This window comes from Girardinichthys multiradiatus, chromosome 22, assembly GCF_021462225.1.
Source record: "Girardinichthys multiradiatus isolate DD_20200921_A chromosome 22, DD_fGirMul_XY1, whole genome shotgun sequence".
NCBI classification, from domain to species: Eukaryota; Metazoa; Chordata; class Actinopteri; order Cyprinodontiformes; family Goodeidae; genus Girardinichthys; species Girardinichthys multiradiatus.
The window spans coordinates 40684429-40709135 of record NC_061814.1 but is presented as its reverse complement, the minus strand read 5'-3'; the positions used below and the strand labels follow the sequence as shown (position 1 = coordinate 40709135).

Sequence of the window (24707 nt, the reverse complement as noted above, 5' to 3'; positions counted from 1 at the left end):
GTTTTAAGGACATTATGTCAAAGTTGGATCAGCCTCTAGTGTGTTTTTCCACTTTAATTTTGTGCGTGACTCCAAATCCAGGCCTCCATTGGTTAATACATTTGATTTCCATTGATGATTTTCGTGTGATTTTGTTGTCAGCACATTCAAGTTTGTACAGAACAAAGTATTCAATGAGAATATTTCATTCATTCAGATCTAGGATGTGTTATTTGAGTGTTTCCTTTATTTTTTTGAGCAGAGTATGTAGAATCTTAGAAGAGATTCTCATGAGAAAGTTAATGTTTTCCCTGCACTGTCTGTGGCTTTCACTTAGACACACGCTGTCACGCACACACATTAAAGGATGCAGCGCTGTCTCTGTCATATGTTTGTTTCCTTCACCCAAAGGAAGTGCCCTTGAGGTTACCTAGAGGTTAGAGGAGGCAGACGGATTCGAGGTCAAAAGATTGCCACAGAGATCACAAGATGTTGCCTGGTGTAAGGCCGTCTATTTCTTACTTCAGGTTTAAATAGAACAATCAAAGTCACACAACATGTGTACTTAAACTCCACAGAAATTAAAACAATAAAGGAAAAAACTTGCATGAATGCATTGTTCAATTTTTAAAAATATAAGAGACTTTTGTATCTCAACAAGTATGGTTATTTGTTGAGTACAATGTCCTGAAGGTGCCACGTTTATCTTTTCAAAGATGAACGCAAGTGTTAAAAGCATGGGAATGTCCAGCCATCGCTCTGTTCAGTAAAGAGACAGATTCTGTGTCCCAGAGACAAAGTGTTTTGGGGAAAAATGTGTGAAAAAACCTCAGAGGAAAAGCAAAAGACCTCGTGAAGTTACTGACTAATGCTGGAGATTATCATTATTCACAGTGAAACGAGTTCTGTACCGAGATAGTACTTAAAAGGAAGAAGCCATTCCTGTAAAACATTACCATAAAAATTCAGATGACACCTTTCAAATGAACCTGGTACAGAGAGCCCTAATTTTGGGGACATGTTCTGTGGTCTGATAAAACTGAAATTTGAACATTTGGTCATAATGAACATTATTCATTTGGAGGAAAATGGGGAAACTTGCCATTCTGAGGATACCATCCCTTCTGTGAAGCACCGGGGTGACAACATTATGTTGTGTGGGTGTTTTGCTGCAGGAGGGACTGGTGTACTTCACACAATACGGTGGATGGCATCATAAAGAAAGAACAGTGACATTTTAAAATAGTGTCACAGGACTTGAGACAGGAAGGTAAAGCTTGGCGCAAATGAGTCTTCCAAGTGGAATATGATCTTCATCAAATTAGTTACAAAGTGGCTCACAAACAGCAAAGCCATCACAAACCCCTAACTTCATTCAACCTACAAACCTGACTCAGTTACTCCAGTTGAGAAACTAGTGGAAGGATGCTCAACATGTCTGACACAGGCCATACAGTTTAAAAGGCAATTCTAGCAAATATTAAAAATATGAAAGCAAACTTGTGAACTTTAAGGCTGCTATTGTTATATGTTTCTAAAGCACTTGCAACAAGGGAACTGGAAAAAAATAATCTTTTGTCCAATTTATCTTTTTGTCCCAGCTACTAATATCAATATTTTGATACAGTTTGTATATTTGAATCGATGACAATTTAATTTCCTGTCAACATGTTAATTTAAGTCATTTGACCTTATCCCATCAAAAGGCTTATTTGTTGGGCCTTTTCCTGACTGGGCCAAATTGGGATTGAAAAGGGTCAAACAGCTGAATAATTGAGTAACCAATGCATAAACTCTTTATTTTTGTGTTTCCGAGATCAAAACAATTGCTGATAACACAATTCTAGGCTGAAGGGGCTTGATCTGACCAAGTATTGTATGAATGCTGAATGAAAGCATTCCCATAGGGAACAAAAACTTGGAAAAGACTTAGGACATTCAGTTTGTAAATAGTTAGGAGACGGTAGATAGCCATTGTGTTTCATTCTCGCTAAAGGACCAAAATAGTTGGAGTCCAGAGTCGTTAACACATCGAATGCTGACTGATTCAATGAGGTCTGCATTTCTGAGAATGGAGAATTTTAGAGCAAAAAAAAGAAGGTAAATTTTCTTTTTCTTTTTAGAAAACAAATTTAGAGTGAGTTGGCACTTTATTTTATAAATGATAATAAAGCTAAGCAGTTTCATAGAACACAGGAGTCACTCTCATAAATATTAACTCATTCAAAAACAGCTGCTTTCTGTATTTCTGTTGGTTACAGTGTCCGTTTTTATTAAAAGGAACATGTGGAGTTTAATGTTTTTTAAATAAAATTATTTTCCCATACATCCTTTTTTGTTTCAGGAAGGACCAGTACTTTTTTAGTGTACTTTTGTGTGAGCTGATGTGCTGTTAAAACTTAACATTGCTGTAAAAGGTGACTAAATTACTGCAGTATGGAGCCATAAGGAATTTTTTGCTTTAGCGATATCCTGTGAGATAATGTAAAAGGAATTTTATTTTGGAGGTGCATTAATCAGAGTTTTAAAGCAGATTTCTGATCTCTGGTTTTTGTGAGGCTTTGATCTGCTAATAATAATTTTAGCCAATATTGATTCCTCTTTTTTTAGGGCGTGGCAGTGGTGCAGGGGAAAATCGCTTCAGTCCTTGATGCATCTGTCATGGGTTTGACTCCTGGCTCAGGTGACCTTTGCTGCATGTCTTCCCCCCCTCTCCACCACTTTCCTGTCAGCTTACTGTAAAAAGAAGACTGCCATAAATAAAGGCCAATAGTGCCACAAAAAACATTTAAGAAAGAATGATAATATAAAAAGACATGAGAACAACATTTACATATATAAATATTATTTTAACCTTTCTGTTGTGAGCTTTGATCAACTATTTATATTAGCAGCAATAGTAAGAGAATAATAGCTGTAAAACAGGGTTTTTTCATTTAAAACAAAGGGAAAAAGATTAAGGAGTTTACATTTTAGGTATTCTTTAAGAATAAAGTGGTTATAGAAAATGGATGGATTGAAATGGGTCCTATTTGGATTGTCTCCTGACTCTGTTACTTAAGGTTCACAATAAAGTTAAGTGGTTTAGTAATATGCAGTTGTGCTGCCTAAGCATAACATAAACTCAAATTGGCATGTCAGTCTTGAATCATTTGCTAAAGTAGAAAGGAATGCGTGTAATGGCCATCTTTATTAACGTTCTTTAACACTAACTAAACACTTAATCCACTTGTTGAAAATTCTTGTGGAGTCACTATGAGCAAGGTCCTGTTTTGTAATCTCTGATTTTGGTTACATAGTTAATACAATAAGTAGTTTTCTCTGAAAAGCCTTTTTTGAGCATTAGGTCAAAATGTTGTACAATTGGGGTCAGATGTGTGCTTTCAGAACTGCAATTTTGGTTGATAATGCCATCAATTTAACAAAGACTCACTGAGCATTGCCTTAATCTTATACCTTGTTTTAGAGTAAAATAAATGTTGTAATTTGTGAAGTAAGACATTGTTTTAGATAAACACTTCTAAAGGGGATTTGTAAATTCATCAAACTGTATAAAATACAGGAAAAGGAGAGAAGCATCTGAAGGTAAACAAAAACTGAAAGAGGTAAGATAGCTAACAGCACAGAAAATGTTAAATCCGAACATATGCACCCTTAACATGGGAAACTGTGTGTTGTTTACAGTTTTATATGAGCTCTGTTGGGGGGAACAGTCCCACCCGGAGCAGAGCGTTGTCTTGGGATTGGATCGCAAAGTAAAACACAGTCCTCTGGGCAGCTCATAGGAGAACTGTCCCAAGACACGCATGTCGCACAGGACAGGCAGGCATGCGAATAAACAGACGGTGGATTGAAATAAGGTGAGTCAGATCCCATCATGACATAAAAAAGAAATAAGTCTACTTTATGTGTTTTACCTTTAACAGCAGATGTTTTTTGGACAACAATTTCTTATTCTTTGAATCTTTTTCGCATTTCGTCACATAACCCCAAACTTCAATTTACTTTAGGGATTTTTTGATGATTGACCAACACAAAGGTGCATAATTGGGAAGGTTAAGAAAATACATTGTTTTTTAGAAATCTTTTACTAATCAGAACAGTTTGGCATGCACATGTCAATACTAAGAACCACAATTTTCTCTGAATACAACTGCAAAGGGTTTCTTGTCCACATTTTTGTAGATGGGCAAAACTCTGCCAGTTTCACACATCTAGAAAGTGTTGCCCATTCTTTCTCACAAAATAGTTCAAGCTCAGTCAGATTGAACTTAGAGAGTCTGTCAACATCAGCTGTCAAGTCTTGCTAAACATTTCCAATAACATTTAGGTCTGGGCTTTGATTGGGACCAATTTAACACATACATATGCTTTGACCTGAAACATTCCACTGCAGCTCTGGCTTCCAGCGGGACAACGACAGTGTAGCTGTCTAGCTGGAGCGTGAAGCTCCACCCACGACCTTCAGAGTCTCTTAATAGCTTTTCTCGTCCAGGATTGTCCTGTATTTAACTCGGTCATCAACTCTGACCAGCTTCCCTGTCCCTGATGGAGAAAAGTGCCAATAGCATAATGCTGCCACCACCATGTTCCTCTGTAGGGGTTATGTTTACAAGGTGATATTCAGTCTTAATTCTTTTTTTTTTTTTTTTTCTCCTCTGACCGCAGCACCTTCTACACATTTCCTGGGTCCCCTTCATGACTTATGCATTTTTCTTGTGAATTCTTTACTAATATTTGCTACTTCTTTATATTGGACTATCACATATAAATCCGAAAGGAATGCATTGAAATTTTTGGTTGTAAAGTGGCAAAATGTGAAAGAGTTAAAGGATGAACTTGAACAAGGAAAACTGCAAGACACAGTGAGAATTACAGAAAATTACATTTAGTTTTGTCTGCCTGACATTAATTGCAGTTACCACCAGGGCCAGAGCTAGGTGGTGTGCATCTTCCAGTTAAGCATGGACCATGCACACTTAACACTGTGATCTAACAAATCTGGTTTTCCCTTACCGACCAAGGTTGTTTTGACACCTATAGTTTGTTTAGGTCGGTCCAAATCAGTTAATGCATTTGTTAACCTGTGACTTTTTTTGATGGCTCAGTTATGTATACCAAAGTATACCGAGTTGATTTAAAAAAAATTCTTGAAAGTTGCATAGAGCTTTATGCTTTACAAAAAAGATGGTGGTCTTTTTTATCAGCTTGTCTACTCTACCACGTCCCAAAATAAAATGCAAACCTGGCTACGGGAAGGTGTTTGGATCAAGCTTGCAGTGAACACCTGGTAGATGTGTTGGATCGAAGTAGGCTCACATTCATACTATAAACAACCTGCTCTAGATGTTATTTAGAACCATACTGAGACCACCTCCCAATGGTACTTTTGCGAGTCCGATTACTGTGTTCACATCTATACAAACACCTCAGGTGTATAGTCACCCTAAGAGATTTTCACCCAACACATTGATAAATAAAAGAGCAGTGATCTACTTGTGCGATGCCCAGATGAGGCTCCCCTCTCCTTTTGACCTAAAGCCTTGTAAGGGAGACCTCATGACTGCTAAGAACTAAGGGAATGGATGGCTCAACAGAGCTATGACTCTGTGTAAGTTTAGCAACTGTACTAAAGAGAAACCTAGGATTATTCTTGTTCTCTTCTATTAATGATGACAAATAAGCTGTTCTAGCTTGGTGAAGTGTCTTTTTATACAACAGTAGGCTATTTTTCCAGATTAAGTAGGAATCCTCTAGTTGTGTAGAGCGCCATTTTCTCTCCAATTTTCTAACATTGTGCTTTAAAGTACGCAGCTCTGAATTAAACCAGGGAGCTAGCCTCCTATGAATGATTACCTTCTTTTTCAAGGGGGCAGTTGTTTTATTTAATTATAAAAGGTTATCTTTAATGTGCAACTTTGCTGCTAATATACCTGAATTTCCCCACTGAGGGAGGATAAAGGTTATTGCTATTCTATTGTATTATATTGTATTGTAAAAGGACCAAATGAGGCACAGAAAACAATGGAGATTTTTTTTATTAATTTAAATAATAATTGCAGTGAACCACCTCCACCACCAGATGGCACCGGCATGCGAGATGACGTCACTACGTACCAAGCTAAAAGGCCGCTGAGCGCGAGCCGCTCTCGCCGGGTGCGGTGGCTCGCGCCTGTAATCCAAGCTACCGGGAGGCTGAGGCTGGCGGACCGTTTGAGCTCAGGAGCTCTGAGCTGCAGTGGATTATGCCGATCGGGTGTCCGCACTAAGTTCGGTATCGATATGGTGCTCCTGGGGGAGCCCGGGACCACCAGGTCGTCTAAGGAGGGGTGCACCGGCCCAGGTCGGAAACGGAGCAGGTCAAAGCCCCCGTGCCGCTCAGTAGTGGGATCGCGCCTGTGAATAGACGCTGTAGCGCAGCCTGAGTAACACAGCGGGACACAGTCTTTTTACACCACCTGCTCCACCTAACTAACCGCTCCACACTGACCTGCACCAAGAAAGCATCTTAAAGCAGCAAAAACCTTCTCTTTTACAAACCCAAAATCACGGCGGCTTGCTGGGATCACAGCGCCTCCACCTGGACAACAATGCAAATAACATCCAGTTTCATTTACACAAATATGCAACGTTATAGGTTACTGTTGTTATCTCACCAGTTCTAATAAAAACTGATCTTCTAAAAATAAGTGCACCACAATTTGTCGATAAATTAAAAAATAAAACATCTTTATGAAGACGAAAGTTTAATACCCACCACAAGGTGGCAATAAAGACACATCAAACCTTCGCCTTTCTCTTCCTGTGTCTCAGACATTTGTTTCCTGTCTGGTCCATGTGGTAAACAAGCTCATGACTGCCTGCAAGTCCAACAATGGAGCTCTCTGCTAAGTGGATGAATGTGCCTCATGGACCGAGTCTGAAAAACCTGACAGATGGAGGGTTCGGGAGACTGAAGGAGAAACAACATGCTGCTGTTCAGGACCTAACTAAGGCTCACATTGAGTCGTTTGACCAGGCTGTTACCGAGGGACTCGGACGGGTCGTACAGGTCGGTCACTTCAACTGCAGCACCCTTAAACATGAAGTAAAATGCGTTTAAAAAAGGTTTGCGTCAGTAATTCCGTGTAAAAAGTGAAACTATAGGTTCGTTACACAGGTACAGTATCTCACAAAAGCAAGTACACACCTCGCATTTAAAAAAAAATATTTTATTATGTCTTTTTATGGGACAACATTGAAGTTATGAGACTTCGATACAATGTAAGTCAGTGTATAGCTTAGCTGCCCCTTCAAAATAACTAAACCGCTGGTAACAGAAGTAAGTACACCCCTAAGTAAAGATGTCCAAACGGTGCCCAGTTAGCCAGTTTCCCCGGTGTGATGTGACTCGTTAGTTTACAAAAAATGAACTGCTAAAATAAGTCAATAACCTTTCCCTAATGTTTTAATTTAAGATCCACCGGTAATAAAAAGTACCGACTAGGTGCCATCCAGGTTTTCAAAGTGTAATTGACTAACCTGCTCTTGTTTTATTTAATCTAATGTTTCTCAGGCCATCCCACCCTTGGAGTTCATGTTCAAACAGGACAAGGTGACCCTTGCATTTGTGGAAGCAACCATTCACAACCCAGTGGTCTCCAAAGGGAGCATCTGCTCAGAGATGAAGGTGTACCCTGCAGAGTGCCGGGGAAGGAGATGTTCATACAAAGGAAAGCTGGTGGTAAGAAGAGATTACTTGCACATTAGCAGAAAGTATCCCTCAGATGGGGCTCATAACAGAAAGGTTTGTCCTCTGATTATATCAGCGTCGTGTCATTTTAGGCTGACATCAGCTGGGCGATCAATGGAACTTCTAAAGGCGTCATCAAGCAGTCTCTGGGTCAGCTACCGATCATGGTGAAGTCCAAGCTTTGCAACCTCCATGGCTTGTCCCCCAAAGAGCTCGTAAAGCATCATGAAGAAGCAGAGGTTTGCTTTCCTGTTATACTTGCAGTTCCAGACAGCTGTTTGCATACAGTTGTCATTGACGATGAATGTCCTATTAGATTTAGGTTTTAAGTGATTTATTTTAACCATTCTAAGTCCAATGTGGAAAGATTGCACACCATACAAGTTGTTGTTGAAAATCCAGACACCTATTGTAGATATTAACAAAAACGCTGTGCTAACCGTCAAGCATGGTGGTGGCAGTATCATGCTGTGGTGGGATTTGGTGTCAGTAGCGTTGCCCAAAGTGGATGAAAGAATAAAGAGTGGAGAACAGTCCAGCCAGAATTATACCAGCAGCCTGTTGATGGCTATAAAATGTTTGGTTTCTCTGAGACATGCTGAGCGGTATTTATCCACTTATTGTTGGTTTATGTTTAAAGTTGTATGCGGTAATCATTCCACGGCTTAAATAAACCATTTAAAGGCCAGAATTATTATGACATTGACTGTATGCAAACGTCTGACCATAACTTTATGAACTGAGGAGTTAATCCAGTGAAATCCTGCTGAATGTGGCGTATACGGCCTTTAATTTAACAGGAAATGGGAGGTTATTTCATAATGAATGGGATTGAGAAGGTTATCCGTATGCTGATAATGCCGAGGAGGAACTACCCGATTGCCATGTCGAGACCTAAGTGGAAGAGCAGGGGTCAGGGATACACGGAGTACGGTAAATATATCCGTCCCATTACAGGAATGTGCAAAAGCTCCATTACTTTTAACGAGAGCTCCTTTGAAATAAATGCTTTCCTCATCTGGCAGGTATTTCTATGCATTGTGTGAGGAACGAGCACTCAGCCATCAACATGAACCTGCATTACCTGGAAAATGGCACCATGATGCTGAACTTCATCTACCAGAAAGAGCTCTTCTTCATCCCTTTAGGCTTTGCTCTGAAGGTATCAAGCCTTTTAAAACAGTTTAATCTCCTCTTATGTACTTCATTTGATCCTGTTCTCTGTTTTGCTCCTTAGGCTCTGGTAGACTTCACAGATTTCCAGATCTACCAGGAGCTGATCAAAGGCCACGAGAACAACTCCTTCTACAAGACCTGTGTGTCGGAAATGCTGCGCATGGTGTCGGAGGAGGGCTGCACCACCCGCAGCAAGGTGCTTGACTACCTGGGAGAACGCTTCAGGGTTAAGCTGACCGTACCAGAGTGGTACACCAACGAACAGTGCGCCACCTTCCTTTTAAGGTAAGCACATGCGATTTTGAAGGTTTTTCTTGATTTATTTGCTGAAGATGTGCAACCTGATTGGAGGGCAACTTCTGAAGGACAGAAGATACAAATGAGCTCCTAGACATAAGCTGTAACAGGAGAAAAAGCTGCTTGTTTTGCGAAAAAACATTTTACCCCATTGCTTTGCAGGTAGTACAGGTACATCTGAAAAAGATTTAATATCTTGCAAAAATGAAACTCTTATATCATGTATCTACATGATATAAGAGTACAGGTACAGGTCCTCAAAATATTAGCATATTGTGATAAAGTTCATTATTTTCCATAATGTCATGATGAAAATTTAACATTCATATATTTTAGATTCATTGCACACTAACTGAAATATTTCAGGTCTTTTATTGTCTTAATACGGATGATTGTGGCATACAGCTCATGAAAACCCAAAATTCCTATCTCACAAAATTAGCATATTTCATCCGACCAATAAAAGAAAAGTGTTTTTAATACAAAAAACGTTAACCTTCAAATAATCATGTACAGTTATGCACTCAATACTTGGTCAGGAATCCTTTTGCAGAAATGACTGCTTCAATGCGGCGTGGCATGGAGGCAATCAGCCTGTGGCACTGCTGAGGTCTTATGGAGGCCCAGGATGCTTCGATAGCGGCCTTTAGCTCATCCAGAGTGTTGGGTCTTGAGTCTCTCAACGTTCTCTTCACAATATCCCACAGATTCTCTATGGGGTTCAGGTCAGGAGAGTTGGCAGGCCAATTGAGCACAGTGATACCATGGTCAGTAAACCATTTACCAGTGGTTTTGGCACTGTGAGCAGGTGCCAGGTCGTGCTGAAAAATGAAAACTTCATCTCCATAAAGCTTTTCAGCAGATGGAAGCATGAAGTGCTCCAAAATCTCCTGATAGCTAGCTGCATTGACCCTGCCCTTGATAAAACACAGTGGACCAACACCAGCAGCTGACACGGCACCCCAGACCATCACTGACTGTGGGTACTTGACACTGGACTTCTGGCATTTTGGCATTTCCTTCTCCCCAGTCTTCCTCCAGACTGTGGCACCTTGATTTCCGAATGACATGCAGAATTTGCTTTCATCTGAAACAAGTACTTTGGACCACTGAGCAACAGTCCAGTGCTGCTTCTCTGTAGCCCAGGTCTGGGGAATGCGGCACCTGTAGCCCATTTCCTGCACACGCCTGTGCACGGTGGCTCTGGATGTTTCTACTCCAGACTCAGTCCACTGCTTCCGCAGGTCCCCGAAGGTCTGGAATCGGCCCTTCTCCAGAATCTTCCTCAGGGTCCGGTCACCTCTTCTCGTTGTGCAGCGTTTTCTGCCACACTTTTTCCTTCCCACAGACTTCCCACTGAGGTGCCTTGATACAGCACTCTGGGAACAGCCTATTCGTTCAGAAATGTCTTTCTGTGTCTTACCCTCTTGCTTGAGGGTGTCAATAGTGGCCTTCTGGACAGCAGTCAGGTCGGCAGTCTTACCCATGATTGGGGTTTTGATTGATGAACCAGGCTGGGAGTTTTAAAGGCCTCAGGAATCTTTTGCAGGTGTTTAGAGTTAACTCGTTGATTCAGATGATTAGGTTCATAGCTCGTTTAGAGACCCTTTTAATGATATGCTAATTTTGTGAGATAGGAATATTGGGTTTTCATGAGCTGTATGCCAAAATCATCCGTATTAAGACAATAAAAGACCTGAAATATTTCAGTTAGTGTGCAATGAATCTAATGCATGGTTGTTTGTGTGTTGCCCTGTGACGGACTGGCGACCTGTCCAGGGTGTATCCTGCCTCTCGCCCATAGACTGCTGGAGATAGGCACCAGCTCTCCCGTGACCCACTATGGAATAAGCGGTAGAAAATGACTGACTGACTGAATCTAAAATATATGAATGTTAAATTTTCATCATGACATTATGGAAAATAATGAACTTTATTACAATATGCTAATATTTTGAGAAGGACCTGTATAACACATAGAATGTAATATATTAAGTGTTTATTTCTTACAAATAATAAACACCCAAAATTCAGTTTCCCAGAAAATTAGAATATTGTGAAAAAGGTAAAAAAATAAAAACTCATGGTGTCACGCCCACGTGTCAGAATATCGTGCATGAGTTTTAGTTTTGTTCAGATTTTCTGAAAATGCCAAAACATCAATGTTTCACATGGAACCTTAATGTTCAGTCACCTGCTTATATAAAAAAAAATGCCACTTATTCCTAATGAATAAAATCAATACATACAGTTATTACAAGTCAAGGATGTCCCCAGTAGCACTTTATTACATTCACAGCCTTGTCCAGCAGAAGTTCTTCACAGCTTTTAAAAGTTTCTACTTTAGCCAAACGATGTGTGTTCTGTACAGCGAATGCATCTGCATCCACCTGAAGTCAGACTTGGAGAAGTTCTACCTGCTTTGTCTCGTGACCCGGAAGCTTTTCACATATGCCAAACAAGAGTGCATGGAGGAGAACCCGGACAGCTTGATGTGTCAGGAGGTTCTCACTCCTGGTCAGCTCTGCCTCATGTTCTTGAAGGTAAGTTTCAACATTTTAGCCCTAATCTGTGTTTCTACTTCTTCTCTCCAGGGTTCCTTTTAAGGTTTGGAAGTGTGTGAAATTTGGTTTTAATATTTCCCAGGTTTCAAAAAGTATGGAAACAGAAAATTAATTTTAGAATAATATTTATTTATCCTGACATTATTTTCCTTCCTTCTGCCCTTTCTTAGATCCTTGTTCTTGTTCTTTCTTTCTTGTGTTTGTCCTTTTTTCATCCTTCCTTCCCTCCTAGTGCGCTTCCTTTCATGTGGCCTTCCTTTCCTCTGTCCTTTTTATTTTCATGTCCTTCCTTCCTTCATTCCATTCTTCTTTCTTTTATTGTTTCCTTCCTTCTTTCATTCCTAGTGTCCTCTTGCCTTTCGTCTGTCCATCCTTCCTAGTTGTCCCATATTTAAAGGTGGACGACTGTTGAAACTTTTGTATTTTAGCTTTTAAAATGGCCATAAGAACTGGGAATTCAGGACACTGTATGAACCCGGTCAAACATGAATTACACAACAAAATCTGAAATATAATGGTGGAAGTATTATTTTTGTTCCTCCTGAATCCTCCTTTGAATCATTCACAGGAAAAAATGACGGCATGGCTGTCGTCCGTAAAGCTGTGCTTCGACAAACGAGGGTCTAAACTGAGCGGTGGATGGAGCACTGAAAATGTGATGAAGATGTTGAACATGGGATCAGATTTAACCAAACCTTTTGAATATTTGATGGCCACCGGGAGCCTCCACTCCAAGACCGGTACGGACACAAGAACCCCATAGATGTTTGAGATGAGTTACAGAAAGCTTTGTCATCCTGTATTTATATAAATCATAAGTTCAATTCATTTTATTTATATAGCTCCGATTCACAACGCATATCGTCTCAAGGCACTTTACAAAGTCAATTCAAGCCAATCATACAGATTTCAAGTCAGGTACATACATTCAAATAAATCCTACCTATCAAACAGTTTAGTCAGATTCAGTTATTTATTCAAATTGGTTAAAAGTTCTTCTATCTAAGGAAACCCAGCAGATTGCATCAACTCTGTGAGACAGATAAATATATCTGTCTCAGCCTCATTACATATCAAAACTTTGAAGGATTCTCAGTGTTAAAGAAGGCAAGAGATTTTTCAGATAACGATTAATTTATTATCAATTAAATATATTTACATTTCAATAAAGGATTATATACGAAAAAAGAGAACAAATAGTATAGGAAATTATGAATTTCATCATTATCTATGCTAAGGTCTAATTCCTAGCTATTTAATTAAGTAAAAATAAAATGAAAACATGCAAAAATAATTCTACTTCTGTAGGGAAAAAATTGGAAAGGTCTTCTGAATAATAAAATATCAAGGCTGATTAAAGGTTTAATTTATCAAAACTTTATTGATCTATCAACAGATTGAAGTAAAGGATTCATGCTAGAATTTTAACTTCTAATATCTTGAAGTCTGGGAACTGCCTTTGGGTCTGTCATCCTGCCGCACCAGAACACTTGGTAGCACAGAGAAAGAGGGCCTATTGTGGTCCAGATATCAGACTGTTGACTCACTAACAGATCTGACTGGATCGCTCCAGGTGTGCTGCTCCAACAGTCCATCTCTCAGTTTGTAGACATGGAAACCTTGTCACAACAGCTTTTGTTCCTGCCAAAAGCTCGGCCAGGCTGTAAGGCTACTGGTTCTGGCCCAGTTCGTGAAATCAAACTGTCCACTTAGGAAGCAACACTGATTGACAATCAATTTCACAGCTGCTGTTCAAATGAAATAAACAACAGGGGGAAATCTTTGGTGATTAGCAAGACACTCAATAAAGGAGTGGTTCTGCAGGTGGGGACCACAGACCACTTCTCAGTACCGATGCTTTCTGGCTGATGTTTTGGTCACTTTTGAATGTTGGTGGTGCTTTCACACTCGTGGTAACATGAGACGGACTCTACAACCCACACAAGTGGCTCAGGTAGTGCAGCTCATCCAGGATGGCACATCAATGCGAGCTGTGGCAAGAAGGTTTGCTGTGTCTGTCAGCGTAGTGTCCAGAGCCTGGAGGCGCTACCAGGAGACAGGCCAAGACACCAGGAGACGTGGAGGAGGCCGTAGGAGGGCAACAACCCAGCAGCAGGACCGCTACCTCCACCTTTGTGGAAGGAGGAACAGGAGGAGCACAGCCAGAGCCCTGCAAAATGACCTCCAGCAGGCCACAAATGTGCATGTGTCTGCACAAACGGTTAGAAACCGACTCCATGAGGATGGTATGAGGGCCCGACGTCCACAAATGGGGGTTGTGCTCACAGCCCAACACCGTGCAGGACGCTTGGCATTTGCCAGAGAACACCAGGACTGGCAAATTCGCCACTGGCGCCCTGTGATCTTCACAGATGAAAGCAGGTTCACACTGAGCACATGTGACAGACGTGACAGAGTCTGGAGACACCGTGGAGAGAGATCTGCTGCCTGCAACATCCTTCAGCATGACCGGTTTGGCAGTGGGTCAGTAATGGCGTGGGGTGGCATCTCTTCCATGTGCTCACCAGAGGTAGCCTGACTGCCATTAGGTACCGAGATGAGATCCTCAGACCCCTTGTGAGACCATATGCTGGTATGGTTGGCCCTGGGTTCCTCCTAATGCAGGACAATGCTAGACCTCATGTGGCTGGAGTGTGTCAGCAGTTCCTGCAAGATGAAGACATTGAAGCTATGGACTGGCCCGCCCGTTCCTCAGACCTGAATCCGATTGAGCACATCTGGGACATCATGGTGTGATTTTGTTGTCAGCACATTAAACTTTGTACAGAACAAAGTATTCAATGAGAATATTTCATTCATTCAGATCTAGGATGTGTTATTTGAGTGTTCCCTTTATTTTTTTGAGCGGAGTATGTAGATTCCTTTATTGTCATTGTATTTGATTACAACGAAACAGAATTCAAATAAAAATGGAATAAAATGCTTAACTCTAGTCACATCAAAGCAAATACCAACTTGTTGCCCTCAGCTTGGTGCTGTAGATTAATTTGCACATACTGTTATGATTTAAAATTTGCAGTTAGTTACATTAAAGCAAGACCTAAAAATCTCAACAAACTACCCTTGTAGATGAAACTACCTTCTGCCTCGAGGTGTTTTCATAATCAAGGTTTCATCTTATAAAATAAATAAGACGAGTTCAGTGTTTGACACATTGGTCACCTTTTAAAGTTACAAATAAAGCTCTATGACTTTCTAAGTTACAAATTAAGATATTTCATATTTACACTCTGAGCATTGTACTTTAAGGTTATAAAAACATTCGGAGCACCATCTGTGTGGGATAGTAGCTTGTTGTGGATAAATCTAAAAGGTCCATGAAGGACATTTTGAAATATCGTTAGAGAAAAGACCTCCTTGTCGGTGAAAGGTGATATCTGTGTGTTCTGTTTACTGCAAAGTCCTTTTCCTCCTCACAGGTCTCGGCATGCTGCAGAACACGGGCCTCTGCGTTGTAGCCGACAAGCTCAACTTCATACGCTACCTGTCCCACTTCCGCTGTGTGCACAGAGGAGCGGCGTTCGCCAAGATGAGGACCACGTCTGTTAGGAAGCTGCTGCCAGAGTCCTGGGGCTTCTTGTGCCCCGTCCACACTCCGGACGGAGAGCCGTGTGGACTCATGAACCACATGACTGCCAGCTGTGAGATTGTTGCTACCACCACCTACACTACATCCCTGCCTGCTCTGCTGTGCTCCCTCGGTAAGGCGGGAATTTAGACGAAGCTCATCCATTTCTTTCTTTCCGGAGTCTTTTATTTCAACAGTCTCTGCCTGCTGTTGCAGGTGTGACCCCGGTGGATGGATCTCCTGGCCAAGCCTTTTCAGACTGCTACCCTGTGATCTTGGATGGAGCTGTTGTGGGCTGGGTGGAGGCTGACTTGGCTTCAGCTGTTGTCGACTCGCTACGGAGATTTAAGGTGCGTGAACTGCATGAATATATCATCTCTCCCCCGTCCTGTTTGCATGTTAACTAAATATTTAAGCTCTACCTTCAGGTGCTGGGACAGAAGAATGTTCCTCCCTGGACTGAGATTGTCCTGGTTCCAAAAACAGGGAAGGCCAGCTTATATCCAGGCCTGTTTCTGTTCACAACACCATGCCGCATGATGCGACCTGTGCAGAACTTAGCTCTTGGGAATCAAGAGTTGATTGGGACCTTTGAGCAGGTAAATTATAACACTTGTATGGTTCCTTATATTCTCTAGATGCGCATCGCTGGTAGGGACATACCCCAAAAGACCTGCAGCTGTAATTTCAGCAAAAGGTGGTTATTCAGCATATTGACTCAGGGAGGATGAATGAAAATGCACATTTCTAATTGTATTTTTTGTTTTAAAGCTATGCATGATGGTACTTAAAATTAGGCACTACTTTGTGCTGGTCTGTCCCATAAAATCCCAATAAAATACACTTTTGTGGTTGTGGTTTTAACTGGACAAATGTGGTAAATTGTAAATGGTGTGAATACGTTTTTGAAAGGCACTTTAACTCAATTAAATATGGATCAAAACCCTCAAAGGGAAACGTTGACCTCTTGGTGATACTATCGTTAAAGCATTTATTCTGATAATTATGAGATCTGTATTTAGAAGCACAACCAACAACATCCCGTCCGTTTGACTGCAGCTTTACATCAACGTGGGGATCATGGAGGGGGAGATAGAACCAGGTGTTACAACACACCAGGAGTTGTTCCCTCACAGTATGCTCAGTGTGGTGGCCAACTTCATCCCTTACTCAGACCACAACCAGAGTCCCAGGAACATGTACCAGTGTCAGATGGGTAAGTCAGGGGTCGCCACGTCATGCAAGGGGCGTTGCATGCTATAAAATAATTACATTTTCTTCTAGCAGATATTTAAGCTGTAGAGTTGTGAAATGAATTATATTAATCATCTATTTCTTACCTTTAAGGTAAGCAGACTATGGGTTTCCCGCTGCACTCATTCATGGATCGCTCTGATAACAAACTCTACCGGCTCCAGACCCCACAGAGCGCTCTGGTCAGGCCCTACATGTACGACCATTACAACCTGGACAACTACCCGAGCGGCACCAACGCCATTGTGGCTGTCATATCCTACACGGGCTACGACATGGAAGACGCCATGGTAGACCTAAATTTACTCTCTGCTTCCTGTTGTTTTATGGAAGAAATTCTGATGCTTTTCGATCTCATTAGATTGTGAACAAGTCATCGTGGGAGAGAGGCTTTGCTCACGGGAGTATCTATAAGACCGAGTTAGTGGACCTGGCTGAAAAGGTGAGGGGAGAAGATGGTGTCGTGTTCGGGACCAAGCCAGGCGATCCGAAGGTAAATGGAAAACTGGATGTTGATGGGCTGCCTCACATCGGATCAGTGCTTCATTACGGAGACCCCTACTACAGCTACATCAACCTGAACACAGGCCAAAGCTACGTCACCTTCTACAAGTAACTGTCATATTTCTCATTTCTAGCACCTTGCAAAAGTATTCACACCCCATTTAACCGTATAACATTACAAATACAAACTTGACTGTGTTTTTTGGATTTTATGTAACAGACCAATACAAAGTAGCACATAGCTTATTTTACAAAGCAAAATTGTAAACGTGTTGTAAGCATTTGGATCCTGCAATCAGTTTCCTTCAGATGTCACCCAAATATTAAATCCACCTGAGCACATGTGTAGTTTAATCTCAGTGAAACTACTGCTATTCTGCGAAGGCCTCAGGGACAGGACCATCCACGTAAACTGACAGGCGGGCCAGGAGAAGCAGCCATAAGGCCCATGGTAACACTGGAGGAGCTGCAGATATCCACAACTCGGGAGAATCTGTTAATGGGACAACCATGAGTTGTGCACCCCACAAATTTGGCCTGTAAGAAACGGGGGCAAGAAGAAAGGCATTGCTGAAAGAGAGTCCATTAGAAGTGGGTGAAATGGGATTTTGTTTTTGCTTTATTGTTAAATGCTATGTGGGGCAGAAATTGCACATCACCATTAACACACCATCCCATTAATGAGACATGGTGGTGGCAGCATCATGACGTGGGGATGTTTTTCTTCTAAACCAAAAAATGGTTTAGATCAAAGCATATTCATGTGTTAAAATGGCCTAATCAAAGGTGGTTCTACTAGTTTTTATTCCAAACTCGTTAATAAAAAATAATTTTAAACCACAGTATCATTTTCCATCTGCTACACAATTATGGGCGATTTGTGCTGATCTATTACATAAAATACACAGAAGTTTGAGATTGTAACAAGAACTTTTGCACAGAACTGAACTTTTGTCATGAAAATTAAGCGCCAGACTTAAAGAACTTTAAATTTTTGTGTCTGTAGGAGCCAAGAGGCTTGTGTGGTCGACAACATAAAGTTATGCAGCAACGACATGGGCTCGGGTCATTTTAAACGTGTCTGCATCACCGTACGAGTGCCACGAAACCCCACCATCGGTGACAAGTTCGCCAGTCGCCACGGTCAGAAGGGCATCCTGAGCCGCCTGTGGCCGGCGGAGGACATGCCCTTCACCGAGAGTGGCATGACTCCGGACATCCTGTTCAACCCACACGGTTTCCCATCCCGTATGACGATCGGGATGCTGATCGAGAGCATGGCCGGAAAGTCGGCCGCCCTGCACGGTCTGAGCCACGACGCAACGCCCTTCACCTTCTCCGAGGAGAACTCTGCGCTCGAGTACTTTGGAGAACTGCTCCGGGCGGGCGGCTACAACTACTACGGCACGGAGCGGCTCTACAGCGGACTGAGCGGACAGGAACTGGAGGCGGACATCTTCATTGGCGTCGTCTACTACCAGCGGCTGCGCCACATGGTCTCCGACAAATTCCAGGTGAGGACAACGGGAGCGCGGGATAAGGTGACCAACCAGCCAGTCGGAGGAAGGAACATCCAGGGAGGCATTCGTTTCGGGGAGATGGAGCGTGACGCCCTGCTGGCCCACGGCTCTTCCTTCCTGCTCCAAGACCGTCTGTTTAACTGCTCGGACCGCTCTGTGGCTCAGGTGTGCGTGGACTGTGGCAGCCTGCTGTCCCCGCTGCTGGAGAAACCCCCGCCCTTCTGGTCGGCCATGCGCCACCGGGAGACCGTGTGCACCTTGTGTGGGAAGAGCGACTCTATTGACTCCGTGTCCGTTCCTTATGTTTTTCGTTACTTTGTGGCTGAGCTCGCAGCGATGAACATCAAAGTCAAACTAGATGTTAAGTGAAATTTCCAGGAGGAAAAGGAAAAAGTTGCCTTTAAATTTGATGGAAGAAAACACCAAACCTCTCTCCTGATGCAGAGACGCCAACATGTTGACGTTTAAATGTTCCGTGTTCATGTTCCAATGACCACTGAATAAAAGACGTTAAACTGTAGCAGTTTTATTTTAAAGGCTGATTCATAAAATGATTAAACAACAGTTGGTTGTGGAGAGTTCTGGAAACATGCTTCCTTACAGTCATCATGTGACTTTTAATGATTTATTTGACCCTTCCAACAATAGATATGTTTTTCAATACTTACCTCACAACCTGGAGCCGAATATAAACACGTACTGGTACTGGACAACGATTAGCTAAGGTCCAAATCCAGCTGCCTGTTGTAATGTGAGGAGAGCTGAACCTTTAAGGTGCATTCAGGGACAACTCGTATACTGGATTGTTTATATATCAGAACAACTGATCTCTGGTCCGTTCTTTACTAGCCTTTCTTTGCAGTTCTAAAACATCATAAAACGTTTTTCACAAATTTGAAAAATAATTTTCAATGATAAATAAAAACAAAGTTTGTTTCTCTTGATCGAAGCGCGCCGATCCGGGACTTTAAAACCGCGGTATATGCTGGACCGGTGTAGTGACAATCCTACCCGACGACCCGTCCTACCTTACGGCACTGCGCATGCGCAGACCGATGTTACGCCGCCAGCCAGTCGCTTACCTGAAAGACCTATGGAGACATCCCCACTGTGGAGGTCTCATTTCATCCAAGTTTATGGTACATTTATTTTTATGACTGTTTTAACTTTAGTTCCTGGTTTTAGGTTTGTACAGCAGTTGGTCTGATATTTATCAATTACTTTAGTTGGACAAGGAGCATCAAAACACTGGGACTTGGGTGTAGCTTTCCATCCCCTAACAGTGGTACTAGTGGATGGAGTAAATGAAGATGGAGAAGTACCTCTGAATTCTTCAGCTTCACCTCAACAACTAGCTGATTTAAACTTGGAGACTTCAGGGTGTCCCGTCAGGACAAGGATATCAAACATGGTGGATAAAACATGATATCAAGCTTTGATGGCCCCAGATCATGGTTGTACCACCATCATTTACTTATTTGCAAACCTTTCTCCAGAAGGCATCTGGGTTGTCCATCTGCAAATTTCTGTAGGATAAATATACAAAGCAGGGTAACATTAACCTTCTGGAAGCACCTTCCCAAACCTTAGCCCCATTGAAACCTTGTGAGCCAACCTTATAATCCAGGTCTATGCCTGGAAACCAACCAGTTTAAATGAACTCCTCCAATTCGTCCAAGAAGATTGGCCAAGAATGTATAATAAGAAAAATTATAACCTGTGCACCCAGTTATTCTTTATTTAATAATTGAGGTTGTACAATGATAATTTATACTTCAATGTAGTGTTGTCTCTTAAAATTACAATAAAATGCTAAAAAGTTGGTAAGAAAAAATAAAAACATTTGTAAACATAGAGAATAAAGAGGAATCCCATAAAACCAACACCATCATTCACATGTACAGTTCTGCAGCTGTGCCAGGATACGGGGCAGGTCGAGCACAGTGGGGATGGTGTAGTCTGGTTTCACTGGACCATCTAACACAGACCCCTCAGCTCTGTGAATCCACACTGTGGCCCGAACTCCAGCATTGAAGCCCCCCTGAACATCGGTGTCCAGAGAGTCCCCCACCATAACGCAGTCCCATGCCTCCACCTCCAGCTTGTTGAAACACAACTGGAAGATGGACGGGAAGGGTTTCTGCTCGGCGTGATCTCCAGCGATCACTACAGCATCGAAGAACTCCTCACAATTGACTGCCTCCACCTTCTCCCTCTGAGTCTGGGCTTCCCCGTTGGTGAGCAGCAGCAGCTTGTATCTGCTGCGGAGTTGCATCAGGAGGTTGCACACTTCAGGAGTCAGGCACAGATTCTCCAGGCGACTGTTCTTCCACAAATAGTAGCACTGAGAAGCCAGATCGGATATGGAGCAACTTCCTATAGTCTCTGCAATGCTTTCCTCCCAGTGGCACACGCGGAGGTCATCTTTGGATGTGCCAGGAAGCTGGTCAGAACTTTCATGCAGCAGCTTCAGCTTGAATTTTTCACAAATGCGCCGGATTGTGTTGTCGTCTAGGCTCAGTTTGGACTTCAGGAGCTCCCCAGTCTGTAAAATTCACACACAGCAGATTACCTTGAGATTTTACAGACTTCATCACGTTACAACCATAAACTTTATCATAATTCATCGAGACAGGATTTTATGTGAAAACAACCCCAAAACATGATGCTGCCACCACCATGTTTCACAGTAGGGATGGTGAGCAGTATTCATGTTTCACCAAACGTAGGCCAAAAAGTACAGTTTTGATCTCGTCTGAAAGGAGCATCTTTTCCCACATGTTTGCTGTGCCTTCTGGCTTCTTGTAGGGTTCTAATGGCTTCCTCCAATGACTTTATTTGTCCGTAAAAGCCAGATTTATGGAGTTCACGACTAACAGCTTGCCCTGTTGAGATTCTCCCACCTAAGCTTTGAATCTCTGCAGCTCCTCCAGACTTCCATTGTGTACCTACTTTCCAGGCCTGTACCTTTAAGAATATTTTGCATGGGTTACGTTTGTCTTGCATGGTTCTGACTATTTAGTAATGTTGGCTACAGGTGCAACATTCATACACTAAATTGCTGTTCTCTGCAGTCCCATCACTAAGGTTTGCCCTTTAAACGTCCTAATTCACAGGCAGCTGTAGATAATTAATATTTTCATTACCATAAATAAAGGTAGGACAGAAATCAGGTGCATTACAAAAGGTGAAATATGATAAATACACTTAACTCCAACTACTATGCCAATGTTTACTCCATAAATGATTTAAAAAGAGAGAAGCACGAGCCAACTACAGTACAGCAGTGACTCCGCAGGTCGCCAGGTAAAGGGTGACGTAATAGAAAAATCCTTTTTTATCCCTCAGTGTGGAAATTCAGGTGTACCAGCAGCAAAGTTAAAATCAAACGAAAGCCTGCAGATTCACAAGGTAAAATGTAATATTAAAAAAAACAACATAAGAAACTATACGGTAACAGCAAATTAACAAAGTAAGAAAAAATTATTAAAAAAAGCACTCAGGTTTAAAGAAATGTGCAACTAAATAGGATAATTTAAAAAAAAGTGTGCTGAATAGTCTGCTGTACAGACTATTTTAAAGAATATGGAAAAACTATTCAAATAACAGCAGGGATGTGAAATATTTACTGAGTTTGTTGAAGTAGTGATGGTTGTAAAGTCTAACAACAGCTGGGAGGAAGAACCTGGGATAATGCCTTTCAAATTAATATCAATAATATCAGTAATAAAACTGTATCGCCCTGACTGGTAGTCCCTAATTTGAGTTATGTTTATAAACTATCAGACCCCACCCAGACAGTTTCCCCCAGCATTTAATAGGAAACTCCTCCCTCGCTGGTCGTCATCACCCCTACCCGGGTCATGCGCCGGCTGACTGCTAAGGAGCGGAGACCAATCTCCATTCAGCCATGACTGTTTCTTATCGTTGATGTTTATTGTCGCGAAAATTAAACCAAAAAGCTGCACATGTTCATTTCGTCGTTAAAAAACTATCAACTCTGGGGTTGTTTCCTTTAAATCAGGGAACCTAAGCTGACGACATCAACAACCAGCGCAAGATTTAACTCAGATGTCCCGGCAGGAAAATTCAGCCTTTATCACCTTCTGTAGAGCAACTTCTCCAGCTCGACTCGTTTCTATGAGCGTGTTATCCAAATCAAACAGGATCGCTTTCACAGCTTTACCCTCCATAGCTGAAGCACGCTGTCATTCAACGCCAGCCAGGGGAAAAAAAAAACAACAACACAGCTTTACGGAAGCAGTGCAAAGCGAAGTGCTTGATGGGATTTGTAGTTCTAAGGATATACATTACGCATTTGCCCAATTTCACCTCTAGATGGCGCCATGTGTACATTGAAACTACTTGATAGATAGAATGGAATAAGTAATTTAATGTAAATTTACTTAATGTACAAAAATCTGATTTGCAATGTGTTAAGCACTAACCCAAAATGACCTGTTAGAGTTAGTCCAGTTATTGGTAGCTTAGAGAAAAGTGTTGGCGAGACAATATCATTCCGTCATTCTGACTGAATTAGAATAGCTGAATATTTCCTTAATAACTGAGTTGCACTTGAAATCATTCTTCATTTCTCAAATAGCTTTGCCTCTAATGAAATGCATGTTGACATCACTGCTTTGCATCAACAGGGCTTGCAAGGCAAGGACATTGCTGCAACTAAGGCTACACCCAAATCAACCACCGATCAAATCTCCTGTAACTTCAAGGAGAGAGGTCCGGTTCCTTTGATGAAAGCTTTAAGGTGCCCAAGAAAGTTCAGCAAGTGCCAGGACGTCTACTTAAAGAGGATTGAAATGTACGATCAAGTTACCAGCAGTGCAGGGCTTGCTCAGACTCTTGGATGCTGGCCTCTGCCCAAGAAAAAAATGGTATTCTGGAGGGAGTCAGTCAATTCAATTCAATTCAGTTTTATTCATGTAACGCCAATTCACAACACATGTCGTCACTTTACAAAGTCAATTCAGTCACCAGCACCAGGATTGGACTCCAGAGGACTGGATTAATCATGTTTTCTCCTTAAAAAAAAAAAAGGTTGTCCAAAGAAGAAAATGTGAACACTAAAGAATAGTATCAAACCCTCAGTATAACTTTGGACGACAATCCAGGAATAATTTGGGGATGACTGATTGTTTTGCAGCACCATGGAACATTTTGGGCACAAGGCAAAAGTTACAATTTAGTGGTTCAGGGATCAAAATCTTGACATTTTTGGACCTTAGCCAGGAGAATCTCCAGAACTTGATCCCAGAGAAAAATGTGGTCAGAAGCACAGGCAAAACACAGGAAAGCAAGACCACATCACCATCAGTCAGCATTTAGCACAGAAGCTGGTATCCAGCTTGGCAGGACAATGGGTAGAAATCTTAAAAGAGAAAGTTATGCATGAAATCAGTATTTATTTGTCAGCAGAGGCTTCTGGAAGCCTGGCTGGTGTCAAGAAGAGGCGAGGCAAGTTTATTTCTATACCACAATTTATACACAGGGTAATTCAAATTGCAGATGATACATAATCTGTAGTTATGCACTCTGCTACATTCTCATACTACTCTCCAATTTCGTGTTATTTGCTGTTATTTCAACTCTATGTTCTCTCTCTGTTTTTTCTCTTTCTAGAAGCTACACCTGACCCGGCTCTGTGTTTAGCTGTGGCACCTTCCTGGAGGGGAATATTGGCTGAGCTGCTGCTGCCAACAACTTAATGCTCACCTTCTTCAGATGATTTGTTTGGCCCTGTCTTTCAATGCGTGTGCATGTAGGGGCTTGGCAAAGTCCCCATATTGCCCCGCAAAGAGGCAGCGGATAAAGAATAATAATAAGAAACATAGCGATTACAATAGGCCCTTGCAGTTTTCCTGCTCGGGCCTAACTAGACATGACTACTGGCTGGGCTTCTACTATGACTAACTCTATGTGCTCTCTTTCATCCTCTAGACTTGAAAACTGGTTCAGAGTTCATCTGCTTAGCTGTCTTTCTCTCCTAGATAAAGCGACTACACGACTGCAGTAGCCTTTAACGTTTTTGTTTTACATAGAAAGTACTCCTGGATGGGTGCTTCTGTTTGTTTTTT

General features: G+C 41.8%; 2 protein-coding genes across 2 annotated transcripts; one reads left to right on the top strand and one right to left on the bottom strand.

Moving 5' to 3' along the window:
* Positions 1–6790: 6790 nt before the first annotated feature.
* On the top strand, positions 6791–19135 carry polr1b (RNA polymerase I subunit B). Its single transcript, XM_047352237.1, has 15 exons — positions 6791–7030; positions 7535–7702; positions 7804–7950; positions 8512–8644; positions 8737–8873; positions 8949–9172; positions 11556–11727; positions 12317–12488; positions 15189–15470; positions 15554–15687; positions 15766–15936; positions 16397–16553; positions 16685–16881; positions 16953–17203; positions 18102–19135. The coding sequence occupies exons 1-15, from the start codon at positions 6854–6856 to the stop codon at positions 18982–18984; spliced, it is 3405 nt and encodes a 1134-aa protein (XP_047208193.1). The 5' UTR covers positions 6791–6853; the 3' UTR covers positions 18985–19135.
* Positions 19136–20328: 1193 nt separating this feature from the next.
* Positions 20329–22881, bottom strand: LOC124859450 (N-acetylneuraminic acid phosphatase). The gene is made up of 2 exons (XM_047352236.1): positions 22719–22881; positions 20329–21160 (listed from the first exon to the last, which is right to left on the bottom strand). Exons 1-2 carry the CDS (start codon positions 22806–22808, stop codon positions 20504–20506), a joined length of 747 nt encoding a protein of 248 aa, XP_047208192.1. The 5' UTR covers positions 22809–22881; the 3' UTR covers positions 20329–20503.
* Between the last annotated feature and the right edge of the window lie 1826 nt (positions 22882–24707).

What these genes read in the sequence shown, in the direction of transcription:
- polr1b (XM_047352237.1), top strand. Translation starts at nt 6,854, where the DNA reads ATGGAGCTCTCTGCTAAGTGGATGAATGTGCCTCATGGACCGAGTCTG. An exon ending in GAGCCTCCACTCCAAGACCG is followed by an intron (nt 12,489 to 15,188) that starts GTACGGACACAA and finishes TCCTCCTCACAG; the next exon opens with GTCTCGGCATGCTGCAGAAC. An exon ending in CATGTACCAGTGTCAGATGG is followed by an intron (nt 16,554 to 16,684) that starts GTAAGTCAGGGG and finishes CTTACCTTTAAG; the next exon opens with GTAAGCAGACTATGGGTTTC.
- LOC124859450 (XM_047352236.1), bottom strand. Translation starts at nt 22,808, where the DNA reads ATGGAGGGTAAAGCTGTGAAAGCGATCCTGTTTGATTTGGATAACACG. An exon ending in GAGAAGTTGCTCTACAGAAG is followed by an intron (nt 21,161 to 22,718) that starts GTGATAAAGGCT and finishes TGAATTTTACAG; the next exon opens with ACTGGGGAGCTCCTGAAGTC.